Here is a 22474-nt window from a genome sequence, read left to right as displayed (position 1 = left end):
AATGTTAGTTAGATCATTTAATATTTGATTTTCTACAATATGAGGGCGATGACGAAATGTTGCGTATATCTCAATGCCTTCTGCTTCAATGTGCGAACTATATCTGTCTAGTCGTCTTGTGATTGTGGATTTTGCAGTTTTCAGTTTTCAGTATAGCACTGCTAAGATGTTTTGTACTGGCAACTGTTCCAAAATATTCCCATTTTTTGTCAGTGGTATTATCACGCTCAGTCGCTACAATGTCATTTGCAAAGTGCAACTCAAACAAACAAATATTAGACCACTCCTTCTCTGTGAAATGCTTCTTGTATAATATTTCCAAGTTCGGAACATCTGATTCAATGGCAGTGTAATCAATAAGGTCATTGATATCATGTGTAAATTGTGATGTTGCAATCTGTTTATATAAGTCAAATAATGTTCTTGAGTTTGTTTTCTGTTGGCCTCCAAATATACTGCTGTGAATGCTCTGTGTTATCTTTGAGCATATTCTAAAGTCATCACTGTGGTGACATATGTATTTTACAATTGCAACTGTATTGAGAAAAATTGCATTTCCGTCTGTCTTGATATAATTATTGCAATAGGAAGCAACTTCTCTTCGGATATTTTCTTTTTTTATCTTTATTCTGTCTTCTTCATGGTGTTCAGTCCTCAAAAATTTACAGAAGTCCTCAATGTTGATCCATTTGTTCTCCTTATCAACTAAAACCGGTATTGTGCTCAGCCCAAACATCCTTGTTAAGCAAGCCTAAAAGAAAAAGTTTGCTTGCTGGTATTATGCTGTTTTTTCATACCCAAATTAAGTTTCAATATGGTTTCAAAGAGTGTATACATTATCAAGGAATTAGTTTATCAAATATACAATTAATTATAATTAGGTTAGATAATTCTGTTTGGATTTACATTTCAACTGTTTTTCTCGAAAGTAAATGGTAACTGGTGTGTATGTTATCATTTCTCAATACATATACATCTCTAAATAAATAAATATATATTTACAGAAGTCACAAGGAATAACTTAAAACATTACTCACCCAACTTCATGATGTATCCAGGCTCATAAATGTAGCACTTTGCGTGATGAATATATTAACTTCACTGATAAAATGTATTCTCTCACAAGATATTTCTATGTCCATGTGTGTACACAGCTTGTTGAGGAGAGTAAAACAAATCGAAGTGGGAGAACCATGGAATATTAATTGTAGCTAAAATTAGATTGTTTATCTTTATTCAAGTTAGCAAGAAATCCTAAACCATCCAGATGCTGGTGAATGTCTCCCGCACCTCACCCCAACCCCCCAGTGTGTTAATTAATTGTCCACCAGAAAATTGGTGTTGACAGCAACAGAGATCTTAGATGTGCTCAGATCGAGCACTGCTAAGGGGGTTGTACGTAGGACTGAACTTGCCAAAACCACCAACTCTTGACATATGTCTCCCCGTTACCAGATCCGAGGGCTTGGGAGCGGTGGACGCATTCAGCATTCCTTGGGAAGGACTAAAAGCGTATGCATTTCCGCCACCAGTTCTACTTCCCAGGTTAATACAAAAGATCCAAGAGACAAGAATACTTGCTCTGACTTTGGTCGCGCCCTGGTGGCCAGCGAGAGGGTGGTTCGTCAAGCTCAGAAAGCTAGCAGGAAACGATCCACTACCCCTTCCACGGTGGTCCAATCTACTTATCCACCCTCACAGCAAATTGCCTCATCCAACACCAGACAAATTTCGTCTGCATGGTTGGTTCGTCTTAAAAAGGCATTAAGTGCAAAAGGCTATTCGGCTCGGGCAGCAAAAGCTATAACCTTAGCTCATCGTCCCTCTACTAGAGGCCTTTACGATGATAAGTGGGGATCGTTTGAAACTTTTTGCAAGGCAAAAGGTCAAGATCCTACTACAGCGTCACCTCAGTTTTTAGCTGAATACCTCCTACATCTGCGTACCCAGAGACACTTGAAAGGTAGCACCATTACCACGTACTTGGTTGCACTTAACTCAGTGTTGGCCGTTCCAGATAATCGTAAGATTACTTAAATCCCGGAACTACGGGCCTTATTACGCTCATTCAGGCTTGAGGATCAGAAGACCAAGTTCCGCCCACCTGCGTGGGATCTGAACGTGGTACTTCAAGGTTTGCGAGGACCCCCATTTGAGCCCCTCAATGCATCCTCCTTTTATGACCTCACAAAGAAAACAATGTTTCTCTTGGCATTAGCCACAGCCGCACGGGTGAGCGAATTACATGCAATCGACATCACCCGGTTTCGTTTTGAGCATGGGACGCACGGAGCGGTACATCTAGGGTTGTGCTGGGATTTTATTGCCAAAAATCAATTACCAGGCCAACCTGATCGTTCCTTCACCATTCTACCAATCTCGACGATTGTGGGCAGTGAGGATGAGGGTGAACTTCTATTATGTCCGGTACGGGCACTGCGAATTTTCATCCGCCGTTCCAAGACTAGGTGTGGTTTGAGGAAGCGGTTATTTATACCCGTATCTACTACATTCACGACCGAGGTCAGTCGCAACACCATATCCTTATGGTTTCGCGCAGTCATCCTTCATGCCTATTCGATCGCCAATTTGGATCCACCAAGAACGAATAATCCTCATGAGATCAGGGCATTAGCCTCTACCATGGCCTTACACAGCAATTGTACTATCAAGACAATCATGGAAGGATGTTTTTGGAGGTCTGACACAGTTTTCGCTAGTCATTATCTTCGCGATGTGACTCTCGAGGACATTGAAGGTGTACGGAGTTTTGGGCCGTTGGTTGTAGCTCAGCAAGTTACCAACCCTCGACGCAAATAATGTATGCACCCTATACAGAGCCATTTCCTGTTCGGTGTAATCTTTCAGATTTCGCTAGTGGAAGACAAGTTATTGTCATCAGGGCTATAATTATATAGTAAGTAAAGATTTGGCTGAGCAGCTTGTCTTTATTACTAAAATGTATAGGGAACTATTCTTTAATTCCAAAGTGCAATTGTTTGCCACATTGTAATACCCTACCGTATTAGCGTTTTCTCTCAACTTTTCTGCTTAACGGTTTACTGACCAATCTGTGTCATGTTGTCAGAGTGTGAATTATTGAGGTTTCTGTATTGTGAGGATTTCCCACCTCCAAACCGTCCGATACAGATGCATTAAGGAGTAATGCAGGATAAGTAAAAAATTTAGTAAAATTTAAATATTTTTTACATTTGTATACTTATCCTGCATTACTACGTTTAAGGCCCACCCGTCGCAGACTTGCCTCCCAACTTTGGCTTCAGAAACCTCAAAAGTATGTTTTTTAAGCTCGGGCGACAGGCAGTGATGTGAAGAGTTGACCTTTGGTAACGTGAGGACACAGGGACAGCGACGGCGGGATGTAAAAGTGGGATTACGGAACAGAGCCTTCACCCAAGGACCATCGCCGGTATGCTGTCCCAGATTTTTTGTTGCAAGGTAAGCAGTGAATACATTAAGGAGTAATTCAAGATAAGTATACAAATGTAAAAAATATTTAGATTTTACTAAATTTCTCATTGGAAGTTCACATAGTGAGCATCTGATAGAAAACTTAATCAATGCCAATTTCAACATACCTTCACGAAGCAGTCAACTTATGAATGTTTTCCAAGCTTTCTGGTCATATTAATATCAAACTTGCAGCTCTGTCATCTGAAACTACATTGCCTATGAAACTGTTACTTTCCAGGAATAAGCTTAGCTATGGTGTTGCCAAAAGTTCCTCTTACATTTCATATTTGATTTTAGTGTGTTCTGGACCAATCATCAGGAACTACCAACCTGTGTGCAATGCCTTCAGAATATATGAATCTGAAATCAAGGAAAATGTGTTGTGTGATGACTGAACAGTATTAGATATGAGATGGGTTTGTTTCAGATATCCTAGATCAGCTGGAAGATAAGGGGAGAGTAGAGACAAATACAACAGAGAATGAACAACTGCTCAAGAGAGAGTTAAGGTACAGCATGCTTCTCATTGCCTCTCTGGGGTATACACTTACCATTGACAGATATGAGAGTGTAGTGATATTTACAAGTCAAGCAATTTTTTACTTATCCTGCATTACTCCTTAATGCATTCACTGCTTACTTACGACAACTAGAAGGACAGCGCTGCGAAGGTCCTGGGTGAAGAAATAAAGTTGTTGTTCTCAAGTCCCAATCAGTGGCCTTCCGTCGCTGTCCTGTGACCTTGATGACACCTAAGGTCATCTTCACATCACTGCTTGTCGCAGCACAGCTAGGACGTATCCAAGCGGAGCTCTCCTTTTGGATTAATTTTAGACCTTCAGTTTGTCTACAATCTTAAAAATTGATCTGCGATCGGTAATGTATTCTTTTCATATTACTTTCACCATGTTGTGTAGTTTTATGTGAATTAATTAGGCGTGAAAAGACTCTTGTCTTTTTTCCCGCCAAAATATTGTTGTTTGCCGCCATTTTGAATTGTGTTACAATCATTTGCCTGCCAAGGTAGTCATATTGTTTACAATTCTCAGTTACGTATGTATAACATATTCTTATGTTCTAAATACTACTAGCTTTGGCGTAACAGTGAGTTGCGTATACTCAAATTATTGTATACTTTTTCAACTCGTTAAAAATATGGTTGCCGATAGATTAATATCAAATCTACGTCTTTCTTCCAGTCCCGCTTCATCAACAATTCTTTTATTGCGTACCTATGTTTATGCGATTAAATAGTTTTTTGTTGGTCTTATTGGTTTACATTGAGTTGCGTATATGAACTATTGTATACTCTTGCAACTCGTAGTTTTTGCCGATAGATTATTGTTCAATTCTATGGCATTCTTCCAGTACCACCTCATCACCAATGGCGTAATTGTGTAACTTATGATTGAGCGTGGTACTAATTGTCGGGGGAAAAATCTTACAAAGATTATCATCCACGTTGTTTGGTCTGTACGCAGATGTGCTCTCCAAACCCTAAATGAAAATATAAATACCCTTGGTTTACATTCAGTTGCGCATACAAAAATATTGTTTACCTATGCAACTCATAATTTTGCCAATAGATTAGTGTTCAAATTCTTCGGCACTCTTCCAGTATTGTCTCATCAACAAGGGTTTAATTGCGTAACATACCTTTGAGCATTGCACTAATTGTCGTGGAAAAAACCTTACAAAGATTATCATCCACGTTGGTTGGTTTGCGCACAGATGTGCTCTCCAATCTCTAAATGTAAATAGCCTTGGCTTACATTGAATTGCGTATATAAAAATATTGTATACCCTTGCAATTCGTATTTTTGCCAATAGATTACTGTTCAATTCTACGGCATTCTTCCAGTACCATTTCTTCAATGGTTTAATTGCGTAACTTATGTTTGCGTGGTGTACATATTGTCGTGGAATAATCGCCCAAAGCTCTTTATCCATGGTCCTAGGCATGCACGTAGATGTGCTCGCCAAAATTCAAAATGTAATTTTTGTGTAAATCTCTAATCCAACGAGTTTACTATATAAAAGCAGATTACTCACAATCATATTTTGCAGTTATTCCGTCGTGAGACGAGAGGAATGTCACTATCGCAGAATAGCGAATGACATGGTTCGGTCAATACCACCCAACCGTTATTATCGGCAGGTATTATGACGCCTGTGACTGCAGAAGTACACCATCCACCGAAATCAACAATACCAGAGGACTTTGTGAGTATCGTAACTGCTCCTATTTTTTCAGCCGCCGGACACTTCCAGATACATGTATGTTAATCTGTGACGTCGGCAACAGCACCAGCGCATCAAGATGCTATGATTGGGGTAGATTAGACGCAAGCCTTGATCCAGTCAATACTCTTGAGCTTTGTGTCTGATTTATCTGCGCCGAGCGCAGCACTTGACTACAACCCAAGCACTTCTATTACGCAAGCGACGCACGATCAGCTTAGCGCTGTTCCAACATATCCAGCATAGACCTGCACCACTCAGGATCCACTCAAGGTCATCACTCTACCGACTAAGCTAGAGCCTTGCCTCAATTTGTGGCATTGAATGTCTGCGGAGTCTCTTTATTCGGGTTTTCCCCGAATACACACCTGTTTGTGGACGTCCCCTTTTCAGGGGTGGGGTCTTCACTTACAAGACCAGATAAACTCAGGGCTATGGCCCGGCGCTCAATGGAAGTGGCACATAAACAACTTTGAGTTGGAAGCTTTAATTCTGGCTATATCACATTGGGAGAATCAACTACAGTTAGCCCGACTCGCAATATCCACAGACAACAGCACTGCGGTGTGGTGCCTGTGCAATCGGGGCAACGACACACTCCCACTCTCTACTTCTAAGGACATTCAGATTTGTTCCATCTAGTGGATCGGCTGTGACTAAAGTTCATAGTTCAGCACATCCCCGGATGTAGAAACAGACTGGCCGATACTTTATCACGTCCAGACAGGGTGGCTCCCACCGAGTGGAAATTTCTCACAGAAGCATTCAAGTTACTGCTTCGGGAATTCAGGCAACCAAACATTGACTTGTTTATTACTTGCCTAGGCCACCAACTCATGACGTATATCTCCCCGTTGCCGGATCCGCAGACTTGGGCTGTGGACGAGTTCAGTATCACTTGGGAAGGGGAAAAAACTAACACTTTTCTGCCACCACTTTTACTTCCCAAGGTGATACAGGGGATCAAAGAGACAAGGTATCTCGATCTCTCCTTTGGTCGCACCCTGGTAACCGGCGAGAGGGTAGTTCGTCAAGCTCGGAAAAATCTAAAACGATTCACTACCCCTCTCACAGTGGTCCAACCTACTCATCCACCCTCAACAGAAAATTGCCTCACCCAACGTCTTTAAAAGGCGTTTAGGTGCGAAGGGTTATTTCGACACAGGCAGCAAAGCTGTAGCTTTAGTTCATCGTTACTCTCCCAGAGACGACGATGACAATTGGGGATCACTTGAGACTTTTTACAGGGAAGAAAAGAATCAAGACCCTACGATTGCGTCACAATTCCTAGAGGAATACCTCCTACATTGCGTACCCAAAAACACTTGGAAGGTAGCACCATTACTACGTAATTGGCTGCAATTATCTTAGTGTTGGTCGTTTTCCGGAAAATCACAATGTGATTAAGGTCACGGAACTACAGGCCATATTATGCTCATTCAGGCTTGAGGATCAGAAGGCCAAGTTCCACCCACCTGATTGGGACTTGAACGTGGTACTTCGAGGTTTGCGAGGGCCCCCTTCGAGCCCCTCATTGCATCCTCATTTTCAAGCTCCTTCCCGGCGCGTGACACCTTCGTTATACTCTCGGTATAGTATAGAGAGCTCCGCGAACGGGCTATCGCTGTGAGGAGCTTGGACATCACCAAGGAAACAATGGTTTCTCTTGGCATTAGCAATGGCGGTACGGGTGAGCGAACTACATGTGATCGACTCAACCCGGATCCGTTTTGAGCATGGGACGCACGGAACGGGACATCTGGGGTTATGCTGGGATTTTATTGCTAAAATCTACTACCAGGCCAACCCGACCGTTCCTTCACCATCCCACCGATATCGACTATTGTGGGAATCGTACATGGTGAAGTTCTCCTAGGCTCGGCGCGAGCAGTTCGAGTTTTCATTCGACGCTCAAAGACTAGGCGTGGTTCGTCCACGACAGAAGTTAGTCGCATAATCGCTTTTGTCTGAACTTTTCCACTTCACGGTCTATCGACCAACTGGTGTCGTATTGCAGGGTGTGAATTATTGAGGTTTCTGTATTCTGAAGGTTTACCCGCCTCCAAACCGTCCGATACAGATGCATTAAGGAGTAATGCAGGATAAGTAAAAAATTTAGTAAAATCTAAATATTTTTTACATTTGTATACTTATCCTGCATTACTACGCTTAAGGCCCACCCGTCGTAAGACTTGCCTCCCCACTTTGGCTTCGGAAACCTCAAAAGTATGTTTTTCTAAGAGCTTGGGTGACAGGCAGTGATGTGAAGATGACCTTAGGTGTCATCAAGGTCACAGGACAGCGACGGAAGGCCACTGATTGGGACTTGAGAACAACAACTTTATTTCTTCACCCAGGACCTTCGCAGCGCTGTCCTTCTAGTTGTCGTAAGTAAGCAGTGAATGCATTAAGGAGTTATGCAGGATAAGTATACAAATGTAAAAAATATTTTGGTTTTACTAAAACAATTTCATCAGGGGTACTGAAGCAGTTGCCCAGAACGGTGTGGGTGAGTGCGTGAGCTAAAATTGAAGGTCATATCAACAAATTTTCGGCAATATACATATTATAGCAGTGAGTAGACACAATGAAACAACCTCTTCAAAACATCAAGTTTAGTATGAAAATAATGATGGCTAATTTGACTTGTAAACCTGTGTATGGATCAAGAACAAGACTGTATTCTGTGTCATTGAAAGAAAGCTAACAACTTTTGCTGATCGTTGGGTCTACATTCAGTAAAGAGCCAACAGTATCATGCAATGTTTGGCCAAACCAGAAACAAGACACCAGGCTAAAAAAAATGATCTTGGTTCTAAGCAATCTCATTAAAATCAGATCATAGTTCTCGCTACCGCTAAACAAAGATCTGAGGACATCCCATTACGGGTCATGTCAGAACGGCCTTTTGCGAATTTTGACCGACCAATGAAATGACTGACAAGAAATCGACATAAGCCAATCAGAAGGCAGCTTTCTCGAGTTTTACGGCACTAGTTTCAAACTGGCGACTACGCTCTAAAACATTTTGAAGTAATCTCGATTAAAAATATTAAATCTGATAAGAAGAACATTCTGGAATGGCTAATAGATGGCCTAGATTGTATGGATATAATCATAAAACCCGTAACTGTCGTTCGGAATACCCTGTGTTAAATATTTCGTGGTTGCATGATTAGAAAAAACATTCCGACTGTCACTTTCATGATCTGGTAAGCGGCGCTCTGATTAGTTGGATGAAAGGTCATTCTGACATGACCCTTAATGGGATGTCCTCAGATGTTTGTTTAGTGATAGAGACAACTAAGATCTGATTTTAATGAGATTAGGTTCTAAGTCACCACCGCATCATATTAAAGTCCGCCGCATGTCCATTTCGAAATTATTTTTTTAAAATATCCTGCATCTTGAACACACGACTTTGACAATGGATTGCTGCTAAACTAAAAATAACCCGATCCCATATAGCACACGGTTACTTCCCTTTGCAGGTGCACTGTGTTTCTCTGCACCTTGTGCAGTAGTTATGACGGGTAGGCATTCGCGGAATTCAAAGCATGGTTGGTATACTTTATGTTGTGTTTTTCATGATGTCACTTTTAGTGTCAGTTTAAGTTGAAAAACAAGGACAGTCGTTGTTGCCATGGACTATAATAGGCGTCGAAGCATCGACAACAATATGTGAATTCATAGACATAACATGTGAGTGTCTGCGAAACATTACAGGCAAAACTTTCAAACATTGCTCAAAGTCTGGTTTTTGGGACAGCAAATAGCTGGGTCTATTGCAGGGGTCCGGAAAATTTAAAATCCCAATCGGACATTTGCATTTAGGCCACGCCCCCTTCAAATAGCGTATTTTAGTACGACTTTTCACACACATTACAAGTTTAGACTCTATTGGATCAATAGTAGACTCGTCTGGGAAGTATCTTAAGTACAACTTTTTGATCTGTCACCATCAAGGGAAATTTCCACAATGCAGTGCCAAAGTGGAAGCGCAAGTTATTGTGAGTGGCATGGACTTCAAACGTGTGGGAAAATGTTTTTTCCATATTAATGCAGCGAGACAATGCACAGTTTCCTGTAAAAGTGAAGGAAATTACGAGGAAACATGCTCTCTTTAACAGTATAATAGACTTCTTGCAAGAGAGATGGCATGGGTTTTCCACATTTACCTCCTACAAGGTAAAGATTTCGTCCAGACATTAACAAATATACTATGGAATATTGGGCCACATTGTGATAAATTGGAAGCAAGGTCTTGTTTTGTTCCAAATGAGTTTGAAGAATTCACCTTGTTCAATAATCCGTTTGCGTCAAAGCATACAGTCAAGCCTGTAAAAAGGAACAGTCTGTTGGACCATGCTGTTGATTTGGACAAGATTGTTTTATTACCGTGTAGAATAACAAACCATGGGTGCGTATGAAAGAGAATGTTACTACACTTGTCAACAGCTTACCTTGAAATCAAAAGGCTTGAGACAGCTGCCAATCATAACAGCATGGAACCTATCAGGACTGATGCAAAGTGTCATAACTACAAAACTCTGCGTGGGAAGACAGTAGTCCCATTTTCAGCCAAAGTACAGAGAATTGAATGAAGCTCTAGAGGTTTGGAAAAAAAAGTTGTTGACAAAAACCAAATTCTTAAATGATAAGCCTTGATAAGAGATGATTTTGAATAGTTTATCATGTTTATTGATGATACAGCAATTATTGCATATCGATTATAAATAATTACAGACATAAGTATTAGAAAATGTCAATATTCAATTACAAATTAATATATTTTTTAACTTATCCTGCATTACTCCGTATTGCATTTACTGCTGTCTTTGACAGAGAGACGAACTGTGTGAGATCCAGCTCCTGAAGAAAGTTGTTTCCATCTGTCCAGGAAGCAGCGCTCCCTCCCACACAGTCGGCACGTGACCCGGAAGTCACGTCAAAACACATAACTGCTTTGTCAGCCACACGGAACGGACGTATCTGTATCCCTTGTGGAAATATTAAAGCTTTATATGATCCTAACTTTGTTGTTTACTACGACAAAAGTTTGCTGTGTTGTTTATTGTATATGGTTTGTTACCTTTGGCTTCATTCCATTGTTAATTGGTAACATTTCTCGCTCGTTTTGTGGCTCTTGTCTGGTATTTACGAGCATATTTTTGTTTCCCGCCATTTCCCCCCGCCCTTTTGCGATTCACAACGTGTCCATGTATTTTCATGTTTTGCGTTTTGAATTCGCTCTTTATTGGGATTTTACATTTAAATCTTTGTATTTGGTGTGTTTTAAGCGTAATTGTTTGCACATGAGTTTGCACATCGTTATGCTTTTGCTTAAATACCAGTATGTCTCTTACTGCCGTGGGAATAAATCTTGACGAGACCCCCACCCCTGCTGCCTGGACTGTACAACCCCGTGTACCCTTACAGAGCAGTGGAGATACTGTAGTCCCCTGTCGCCGGTTTCCTTCGCCGCCTACCTACGAGTGTCTCGGAAACGCTTCACTCTACACGTGCGTCGACACCCCAACATGCCTTACAACGTAGAGTCTGCCTCCCATGGCACGACAAACGACCGTTCATGGTCTCCTATACCACCCTTAACGTCGCCTGCTTCGACCTCACCGTCTTCGGCATCGCCCATAACGGGTTTACCGTCACCTCTGCCATCTACGTCGTCAACCTTGACTTATTCGGCGCCTCCGACGAAAATTAAGAAAAAAAGAGACTCCGGCCGCCTCCAACTACTCTGGTGCCTCTGGCGCCTTTGACCTGTGTTGCGCCTTTGACTTGTGCGGCGCCACCTACGCCCTCCCGTCATCGTTTATGGATCCATCTTGGATTCAAGCTTGGATGCAGTCATTGTTTGCGCAAGCGACTCCTGCCTCAGCGGCGCCGATGGTGCCTCCTGCGACGCTTGCGCCACTGACGGCCCCGACCACAGACACTCCGATTCCTGCAGCCCCCTCTACTTCGGGTGCTCATTGGTCTCGATTGTCGTACACCTCGTCGCCTCCGACTGCCTCTCGGCACTTGAGAAAAAAAATCTATGATTTGGTCTAACCCGACTTCGCTACCACCCGATCCAATGCTGACAGACCTTGTTACAGCGTTGGATGAGGACTTCGCTAGGTTGTCCCTCACGCCGTCATTCAAGGCTCCTCGTGTCCGGCGTGATGATTTCCCTGTCCACTCCTTTGATGTGGACGAGGACTTACATCGAATCACCGGGTCATCCCAGTCTGCCACCATGCGTATGCCGGACTCCCGATTCGCTTTAGTGGAAACGGAACTGCGGCGTTCGTTAAAGTCACCGTCTACACTCGACTCCTCTGCCAGAGCCATTGAGCAAGATCTCTCGGAGTCCAATCCTAACAGGATTGACCACCTACACACTGTTATGACCTTCCAACTTCGCCAGGTCGACCATTTGCGAAATCATCTGAGAGCCGCTCTTGCGGAGATCACCGCTACACGACGGTTGGGTTACTTGACTTCCACGGAATGGGATTCCGAATTCAAGCGTTCCTTACTACGACAACCTTGGTCGGGTCCTAACCTTTTTAATGGTGCCATTTCCGCTACACACCCCAGGGTCTCCAGCTTCGCTAGGGATGAAACGGCTCTCAGAGCCTTGGAGCATGTCATGCACCAATCAGCGGCCAAGTCCCTCAAAGGCAACTACAAACCTCGCTGCTCCTCTCTCAAGGACGTCTCCAAACATGCCTCGCCCTTTCGTGGCCAGAAAGGGCGTGGTCGTGGTAAATCCCGTGGCACCTACCAGGCCCGAAGGGATCGTCGCCCCGGCAAGGGTGCTGATTCCATCTCCAAGCTTTGACCGGCGGGACCTCAACGACTGGGACCTCCCAACCCCAGCCATTCCAGTCACTGACACACCTGTGGGTGGGAGACTAGGCCGGTTTGGGAGAAACTGGTCTATACTGGAGGACCCGTTCGTAACAAACGTCCTCCGTCAGGGGTACCAGCTCCCACTGGCAGTACATCCTCCCCTGACGTCCACTCCGACAACAGACGCTTATTCAACACACCAACTTCGGTCCCTTCACGACAGCATCGACTCCCTACTTTGGAAGGAGGCTCGGAACCCAGGATTTTACTCCCCGGCGTTTCTGATTCCCAAGAAGGGAACCACCAGCTGGGGTATGATACACAACCTCTCCACTTTCAACCGGCGCTACCTGGAACGACCTCCTTACTTCCGAATGATGACGTTGCGACTGCTCAGGACAAGAATCACAGCAGGCGATTCCCTGATTAGCCTCGACATCCAGGGCGCCTATCTTCATGTGCCCATCCACCCCAACGACAGGTTCATTTTCAATGGTACCCATTACAAGTGAGGGTTCTACCATTTGGAATTTCCACGGCCCCGTCTCTTTTCACACGAATCACCAAGCCTGTCGCCGCCTACCTACACCTGAGGAACATCAACTTTGATCCATACATGGAAGACTGTATCCATAACAACCGGGACTCGAAGTTGCTGCTGCGCCACAGGGATTTTACCCTGCGGCTCTTCAATCAGTTGGGATGGATCGTCAATCAGACGAAGTCGGAGCTGACCCCATTGTTCCGTCTGCAGTTCATCGGGGGCCTGTATCTCACGGATCAAGACCTCCTTCAAGACCCAAGGGACAGGTGGTTGAAAATCCTCGCTCACCTCTACCCTGCCCTCAAGCAGGCTCGAACTCTCCGCCAATGGCAGGTTCTCTTGGGCCTCCTCACATTGGCTCAAGACCAGACTGCCAGAGGTCGCCTCCAACTCCGTCCAATTCAATGGTTTCTCGCTCCCTTCATTCGGCAGCAGGATCCGGAGTCCCTCATCGTCCTCCCGGTTCACCTCCACCCCTTCCTTCGATGGTGGACGGTGGAATCGAACGTCTGCGGCGGCGTCTCCTGGACCGCGCTACAGCCCACCCTCCACCTGTTCATCGACGCATCCAAACAGGGTTGGGGAGCTCATCTGGGGACTCAAACAGTTGCTGGGCTGTGGTCCGGAGATCGACTCAACTGGCACAGCAACAACCTCGAACTCGAAGCACTCATCCTGGCCGTCTCCCACTGGCAGAGCATTCTCTGTCACGCCTAGTTGACCATCTCCATGGACAACATCACCGTGGTGTGGTGTCTGAGGAATCCGGGTATTCTCTTCTCTCAGTCCCTGCTCAACAATACCTTCTGATTCTTCGACCTGGTGGACCGATTAGACCTGCAATTCCATGTTCAGCACATTCCAGGTTGCAAGAATGTTCTGGCAGACGATCTGTCCAGGCCGGACAAGGTGGCTTCCACCAAATGACAACTCCACCCAGAGATCTTCACCGTCCTTTGTCAAACGATCGACACTCCAAACATCGATCTGTTCGCCACATCTCAGAATTGCCAGCTGCTGACTTACATCTCGCCGGTCCCAGATCCAGTCACTGTAGCAGTCGATGCCTTCAGTGTTCCCTGGGAGGGATTAAGCGCATACGCTTTTCCGCCTCAGGTTCTCCTTCCCAGGGTTCTTCAAAAGATCCAGGCCACTCGACATCTGACACTGATTTTGGTCGTGCCTTGGTGGTCGACCTCCGAAACATCGCCAGAGACAAACCTCCGGAACTTCCGGCGTGGCCCAACCTTCTGCTCCACCCACACAGTCGGTTGCCACACCCAAGCCCCGCTCGGTTTCGTCTGCACGCCTGGCACATCTGCAGAAAGTCCTAGGAGCCAAGCGCTATTTGACTAGAGCAGCCAAGGCTATTGCTTTAGCCCATCGTCCATCAACACGGGGACTATATGATGATAAATGGTCCTCGTTCCAGGCATTCTGCTCTGACAAGCACCAGGTTCCAATGACAGCGTCACCGCAGTTCCTGGCTGAGTTTCTTCTGTACTTGCGCAGCACATGTCGATTAAAAGGCTCTACCATCTCCACGTACTTGGTCGCCATCAACTCTGTTCTTGCCATCCCAGACGTTCGGAGAATGATGAAAATTCCCGAACTTCAGGCCTTGCTGCGCTCGTTCTGTCTCGAAGACCAGAAAGCCAAGTTCAGACCGCCTGCGCGGGATCTGAATGTGGTCTTTAAGGCTCTTCGGGAGGCTCCCTTCGAACCACTCCACCCATCTTCCTTTTACGACTTAACGAAGAAGACAGTGTTTCTACTGGCCTTGGCTACTGCTGCCCGGGTTAGTGAGCTCCATGCCCTCGACGTCTCTCGTGTCCGGTTTGAACGTGGGACTCATGGCGTAGTTCATCTTGGGCTGTGCTGGGACTTCATCGCAAAGAATCAACTTCCAGGACAGCCTGATAGATCATTCACCATCCCTCCCCTTTCGTCGATTGTGGGTGCCGACGATGTGGAGGAGCTTTTATTATGCCCTGTTAGGGCCCTGAAGGTTTTCCTATGACGATCTAAAGCCTGCCGCAAGTCTAGGAAACGCCTTTTCCTGCCGGTCTCCCCTTCGTCGCAGTCAGAGGTCAGCCGGAATACTATCTCCCTGTGGCTCCGGGCGGTCATCCTCCCAATATTATTAAAATCAGACCTTAGTTCTCGCTACCACTAAACAAAGATCTAAGGACATCCCAGTAGAGGTCACATCAGAACGACCTTTCATCCGACCAATCAGAGTGTCGCTTACCAGATCATGAAGGGACAGTCGGAATGTGATTTCTGATCATGCATCCTCAAAAACTTTAACATGGGGTGTTCCGAACAATAGTTACAGGTTTAACGACTGAATCCATACAATCTAGACCCTCTATTAGCGATTCCAGAATGTTCTTTTGTTCAGGTTTCAAACTTTTAATCGAGCATTTGTCAAAATATGTTTCGAAGCATTGTCGCCAATTTGAAAATATTGCCGTAAAGCAATTCATTCCATTGGTCGGTCAAAGTTCGCGCAAGGTCGGTCTGACGTGACCTGTAATGAGATGTCCTCAGATCTTTGTTAAGCGGTAGCGAGAACTAAGATCTGATTTTAATGAGATTGTCATCCTCCAAGCTTATAAAGTCGCCAGATTGCCCCCCCCCCCCCCCCCCCCAAGGCTAACAACCCACACGAGATTCGGTCGGTCGCATCTACCATGGCATCATAATAACTGTTCCCTCAAATCGATCATGGAAGGCTGTTTTTGGCGATCCGACACTGTTTTCGCCAGCCACTACCTTCGTGATGTTGCCTTGGAAGATGTTGCCGGCGGAGCCCGTCGAACTCTCTGGTGTTTATCACCCCAGATAAGAGGGTTCTACTGCGTTCCGCATTCGCTCTTAGGTCAGTTCTAGTTTTGGCTTTCCCGCCTCATACTATTTCTGTCACCTATTTCGGGTTCCCTCTTTTGCATCGACTCTTGTTTCCTTCGACAGGAATGGTCGCTAGTATTCCAGTCATCTCTTGTACATGCGGTGCGGTTTCATCGGACCTTGTCGAGGGTTTCTTATGGCTCAACATCTGAAGGTATGCCCACCGGCTGTGCCGTCTGATAATGATGCAATACGGAGTAATGCAGGATAAGTTAAAACATTTAGTAAAATCTAAATATTTTTTACATTTGTATACTTATCCTGCATTACGAAGTCTAAGTGCCCCCCTCTCCGCTCCGCTGCCTCCCCATGAAGTTTCCGATGTTATGTTAAAGCAGTTATGTGTTTTGATGTGACGTCATGACTTCCGGGTCACGTGCCGACTGTGTGGGAGGGGGCGCTGCTTCCTGGACATATGGAAACAACTTTCTTAGACAGATGGAAACAACTTTCTTCAGCAGCTGGATCTCAAACAGTTCGTCTCTCTGTCAAAGACAGCAGTAAATGTAATGCGGAGTAATGCAGGATAAGTATACAAATTTAAAAAATATTACTATTACAGACTTGGCTGCAATGGATGATAAAAACTTTTGCAAGGTTGGAGAGCCAGGGAATCCAATCGCAGCGGTTGAACGTGGGAAAGCTGTGCTGGTGTCTGGAGGCAAGAAGTTAGTTGCTTCTGATCATGACTTCGCAAAATGTAGCATTATTTCAAGTGTAAGCATGTTGATTGAAATTCCTGATGAATCATCAAGCTCATTCTACCAAGGCCAAGTATTTGTTGGCCCAAAAGAACCTGTTTTTTAATCATCGTCACCTATACGACATGCAACAGAGTTAGGGAAGATACTATTTGACAGAGAAGATCTGTGAAACCAGTTCTCCTGCTCCAGACAGATGGTGGTCCAGATCACCGATGTAACTATTTGTCTGTGCAGGCTAGCCTCATTGCCTTGTACAAGTCCCTTGACTTAGATATGTTGATAGCAGTGAGGACTGGCCCTAATGCCTCGTGGAGAAACCCACCAGAGCGAGTTATGTCTCTTCTAAACTTGGCTCTTAACTGCAGTGGACCAATGCGTGCCGAGATGGAAGCACAGTTTGAAAACATTAATGTCCTGCAATAACGTGCAGAGTGTTAGAGAAAAGGCCTTTGTTTACCTGTTTCATGCTGCGTCAGTTGAAAACCAAGATACAATGGTGACCTATCTCAAGGAAATGGATGAGACAATTTCGTTAGAAGGAATGTCGGCAGGAGAACTTAGAGTCAAACAAAATCTAAAGAAGATCATGGATCACTGCTGTGAATGCTGACGTTACATGTGCATGATAAAGAAATGTGGCCTGGCTGATTGTGAGATTTGTCTGCCCCCATGACTCTGTCATGAAGACGTCCACAGTCTGAACTGGTTGCCTGATCCTGTGCCAGTTGGTGATGTCATCATTAAAAGTCTTTTGATTCTGTTTATGGAACAAATACGTCGGAAGAGCACTGCACATCAATGCAAAAAAAGGCCACCAACACTTAATTCTCATGGCATAACCTTCAGTCCCTCTGCCCAAGCCGTCACGCCGAAGACCCGGGTTCGATTCCCGACATGGGTACAATGTGTGAAGCCCATTTCTGGTGTCCCCCGCCGTGATATTGCTGGAATATTGCTAAAAGCGGCGTAAAACCTCACTCACTCACTCACTCTGCCCAAGCCTGTAAGACAGTTCAAAGGAATGTGTTTGCACAGAGAATGAAAAACCAAGAGTTCTTAACTGTGAGAGGAAAATTGAATGCTCAAGTTTAATAATTCTTGACAGAATTCTAGAGCTGTATGAATATTCATGTGGATCCAACTTGCAGGAGCTGATGAATCCCACTACTCTGTGTGTGAATTAGGTGCTGAAGAAAGTTTTTGTAAAAAAGAACCTAAAATGTGAGAATGACATTGAAGTACCATCCTTCAGTTGTGGTATTTATGCTGATGTTTGTGTTCGGTGTGGTACCAGTGCCAATTTGCAGAAATGATGTGTTCCCCTCTTGTCGACATTGTTCACCTGAGGAATTGCGTAAGAAACGTAATTTGCATACTCGACAGTCAACTAGTAAGAGCTGTGGCAAAAAAATCTAAATGGTAAACAGTAATTTATGACAGTTCCTTGATTTGATTTAACTTGTACAAACATGTTCAAAAGTGAAATAACATTATTTCACACGGACCCCGTGAAAGGAAAGTAGTTTGTAATTTGTTTTTATTGTTAAAATGTTTGTTTATTTAAACATTTAGAAAGAAACTTTTAGATAAACATGCTCAAAGAATATGTTTCGGTTTCATAAAATATTATAATATTATCAGTTGATTATGGCCATGTAACATGTCATATAAACCAATGGGGTGTACTGCTGATAGGTTTGATTTAGGATAAAGTCCTACTTACTTGGGCATGTTGTGTGTCAGAACAAACGCACCTTAGTACATGGTTCTTTCAAATATATTTTGTGAGTGAATTTTTATTTTTCATTTTTCAGTCCTCTTTTGTTTATGCACTTATTGAGTCAAGTGTGTTGTTATATAATATATAAAGACTTTAATATTACCCAGTATCTTTCATTTTGATTTTGAGGCCAGGCGTTTTATATTTTTCGGATTACGGACCCGCCGACTCTTAATTTTTGAGAAAATGTATTAAAGAAATCAGATTTTCATATATATATTTTCCCCGCCAATAGCCACGTAGTCAGTTATTTTATTTGTTATCCTCACCTCTTAATAAAAAACATATGAATTTACTGTTGTAAACTAGTATAGAGATGCATAATCGATCTTTGTTGATCTCGAAGCCGAACATGAATAGCCTCCCTTGACAATTGTCTGTGTTGGAAGTGGTAGAATTTTTATTGTTACAAGGGGCTTTATCGTCACAAATGGTGGTCTTTTGAGCACAGAATATGTTCATTAAGTAGGCCAGAGGTATTCTGCATTAAAATAAATGCATCTGGCTCTTTTTCTTCTTTTTTTCCCCTCCTCCAACCCTGGCTGTAAAATCTGTAATCCTAAAAATAAAAAAAGCCTGGCCAAACATATGATCATGGATCTCAATCTCGTCAAACATTCCAGAGTGTGAATAATGATAAATCTGTTTGTTCTGAAAAGCAATGTTGTATTTTGTCCTACTTTAAGATGTGTTCTTGATCACAAGTTTTAGAGGGAGATAGTAAAAATGTGTTAAGAAAATTTATACTATATATTAGATAATTCACAGGATTTTATCACAATATGAAACATGTGATCATGCAAGCATATGACGTTGAATTCTGTGATTTACAGTAGTACAAAATTGGTCTTCAGGCATATCGTCATCTTATCCCAATTGTCTAGATTGTGTAGGCTGTTGTGATATAGCTGAAATACAGCCTTTAGCAACAAACAAACAAATCTGAAATTGTATGAAGAGTAATAAGGATTTTTATAAAGGAAGTCCATTTTGATTGTAAACAACTGTTTTTTGGGTTGCATACTTGTTTGAAACTTGTTTGATGCAACCCAATTGCTGTCTCAAAGATTAACTATAATCCTTAATACAGTCAAGGAAGGACTGTCTTGATATTGACAGAACTATTGAGTAAGTGGAATTAATACCATGTGGATTCTTGAAGACTAAAAAAATATGCGTGATCTTTCAAAAAAAATTGTCGATCTCAGAAAAGAACCAATTTAAGTAATTTCAAAACATTTGATTTTTCAAATTCAAGAAAAAAACTGTTCATTGATCCATGTGGCATTTGTTAATATACATTGTGACCATAGATATAGTTACATCTCTATCTTCGGGGATCAGGACAATTTGTCAAACATGAAAGCAAATGTCACCTGAAGTTTACTGAGAAAACCAAATGTGAAATTCTGGACTTCTTCATAGATAAGATCTATGTGAAATTTCGTCTAAGGCGTCGCGATTCGCTGTGCAGAGTTGCGTCCCTTGGTCACGCCAGAAATCTATGATTGTGGGTTCGATTCCCAGTTCGCCCCGATCATGTTTCTAGGTTTGTCAGCACCATACCCGTGCTTGTAGGTTTCACTGAAGTGGTAAACGTCTGAGACCCGCATCACTTCGGGCTTTCCTCCCACATTAAGCTGACACGCTGTGATATAACTGGAATACTGTTTAAAACGGCGTTAAACCCAATTCACTCACTCACTCACTCACTCACTCATTGTGATTCATAAACACATGCTTATGATATAGTCAGAATCATACAGCATGTACAGTGGACACTGATTTTAGGATTTATTTCTTATGATTATTGAAATGGTGTTTGTAACTTTTATTTATTGACATCCATACTCTCATTAATAATAGAAATAGTTACATCCCTTGTCTAAAATGGCTCAAAAGATGAAAAAGAACTCATTCATTCTTACCCTCCTAAAAATGTAGGGCTTATTCAAAACTAACAGAGGATTACATACAACATACAAGAGGTATCAAGTGATGGTAATGAAAAAGGAAAGACTGGGTGTAACATGACAATCAACAGAACAATCAGGCGATCTATTGTAAAGGTGCAAACCACCAACAAAGACAACAGGGGTGTAGTAGAAAGGATGAATGTTTGAGACGCCCCGACAATTGATCACACATTCGTTTATACGGCATAGCATGGTCTAAATAAATCTCCCAAAGACAATTTGAGGGAGTCCTGTGCACTCATCTTGCAGAGCCTGGCCCAGTTTGGCTAACTTAGCGAATGACCTTTGATGTTAGTGTTCACGTCTCCCGATCTTTTCCCAGACATGTTCTATGGGATTAAAGGTCAGGACTCATGGCAGGTCACTGATTCTGGTGATGTTTAGCTGCTGGGGGTAATCAGTTACAATACGTGCATGGTTGGCCATATCGTCTTGAAAAATAAAATGTCGCCCAGCATGATGCACAGACGACACCATAATTGGCGTCAGTATGTTGTCTCAGTAGTTCTGTCCAGTGATCCTGCCATGAACAATGTGCAGTTGTGTACTGGCAGTTATAGTGATCCTGCCCCGTATCATAACACACACACCCTCAAATTTGTCATGTTGCCTTATGTTGACGTTTGTATGATGTAAGGATGCTTCCAGACACAACCATGCCAATCAAGAAAGTCCACAGTGAATCTGAAAATATTACAGAAGTACATCGGTGATTCCCCAGTTGCTACACTCTAAACACCAATGGCGTCTGGCTGGAATGTGTCAATTTGTACCAGTGGTACAACACATGGTTGGCAAGCATGCAGGTGATTTCTAATCATCTTGTCAATACCTTGAACTCCTTGTGCAAGTGAACAGTGATTTGATTGGATGTTTGGGTTCGATTACTTAGAGGCTGGTTTCACATTTCCACAGTCTGCAAATCACAGGCTGATACACATTGAACATGGCTACCTCTCATCGAGTTCAATCAGTTTGAAACATGCCAATAGCCCATATGCATTCATCATGTTGTTGAAGATGCATTCCCGTCTAATTACAAATTCTGCATTAAAGCAAGAGTTACGTGTTGTTGTGGACAATGAAAATCAGCAATCCTTATGGCTCAGAGTGACTTGATGACCTCCTCTGAACTGTCAAAATCAAGATTTACATGGTCCATGTGCAGTGTTTCAGGTGTGTTTGGGCGTTAGAATGGTTTTGGGAAACCGAAACCAATCTCTGGCAGTCATTTTTGAAAGCTTATCTTTCTTCTGACAACCGATCATAACATATTGTTTCATGATCCCCTACTTTTTTTCCAACATTGTCAAGTGAAAATAACTTCAGTCGTGAAACAATAATATTTTCTCTAAAAGATATGTGCTTTTCATCTTGCTTCTGTTTCAGGTGTCACAAGTGCTCCAAGATGTTCTCCACGATGCCAGCTCTCAAGTCTCACATCGTCCTGCACAATGTGTCAAAGAAAAAGTCCTGATAGTTATACAGGCTTACTTGTGTAGAAACTGTAAATAAAGCATCACCCTTTATCAGGAGTTCATCTACATCTTCCAAACTTAAATGTGCAGATGACATTTATATGGTTTTATCTGCTACTTCCATATTTGCATAGATACATGTACAGTACATAAACACCACATTAGATCAGTAGTTTACCTGCTAGTTCCACACTTAACAGTGTAGACACTTACTGTTTGATTGGCATTCTAGCACTTGGTGAGTAAAGCGTAAGCGTACAACAAATGGATTGTATTTATGGAAACGCAAAAACAAATCATGATAATTTGCTTGGTTAGCCAGGCAATCACTGGCAATGTATTCATAAACTTACGTACTCCTTAGATTTTTCATGTGTATAAAGCGGCAATAACCATGATGTAAAATGATAAAAAGTCTATTTAGCTTTGTAAAGTTCTGGACTAATACTGTCACTGTAAATGATCGGGGCTTTGGAGACCAGGCTTCCTTTTTTTATTGCACATTT

The 22474-nt window shown here is 43.1% G+C and overlaps 1 protein-coding gene across 9 annotated transcripts in view; it reads left to right on the top strand.

Annotated features, from left to right (window-relative positions):
• Window positions 1-22019, top strand: part of LOC124110391 (aprataxin-like) — a 38185-nt gene extending 16166 nt beyond the window's left edge. Inside the window, exons 5-8 of one of the 9 annotated variants that reach the window (XR_006857263.2) lie at window positions 3902-3983; window positions 9207-9275; window positions 10174-10329; window positions 16593-16698. Coding sequence is in view for 4 of the 9 variants with exons in the window: in XM_046469730.1 (XP_046325686.1) it covers window positions 3902-3983; window positions 21880-21967 (170 nt within the window). In the remaining 5 variants the exon portion in view is untranslated. Of the gene's footprint in view, window positions 1-3901; window positions 3984-5541; window positions 5698-9206; window positions 9276-10173; window positions 10330-16592; window positions 16699-21879 lie in introns of those variants that run through there. The other 8 variants (XR_007219556.1, XR_006857265.2, XR_006857264.2 and 5 more) reach the window with 8 other exon arrangements.
• The last annotated feature ends 455 nt before the right edge of the window (window positions 22020-22474 follow it).

The sequence above is a fragment of the Haliotis rufescens genome, unplaced genomic scaffold (genome assembly GCF_023055435.1).
Source record: "Haliotis rufescens isolate VD_foot unplaced genomic scaffold, xgHalRufe1.0.p SCAF_9, whole genome shotgun sequence".
Taxonomy (NCBI): domain Eukaryota; kingdom Metazoa; phylum Mollusca; class Gastropoda; order Lepetellida; family Haliotidae; genus Haliotis; species Haliotis rufescens.
This window is presented reverse-complemented; position numbering and strand designations above follow the sequence as displayed.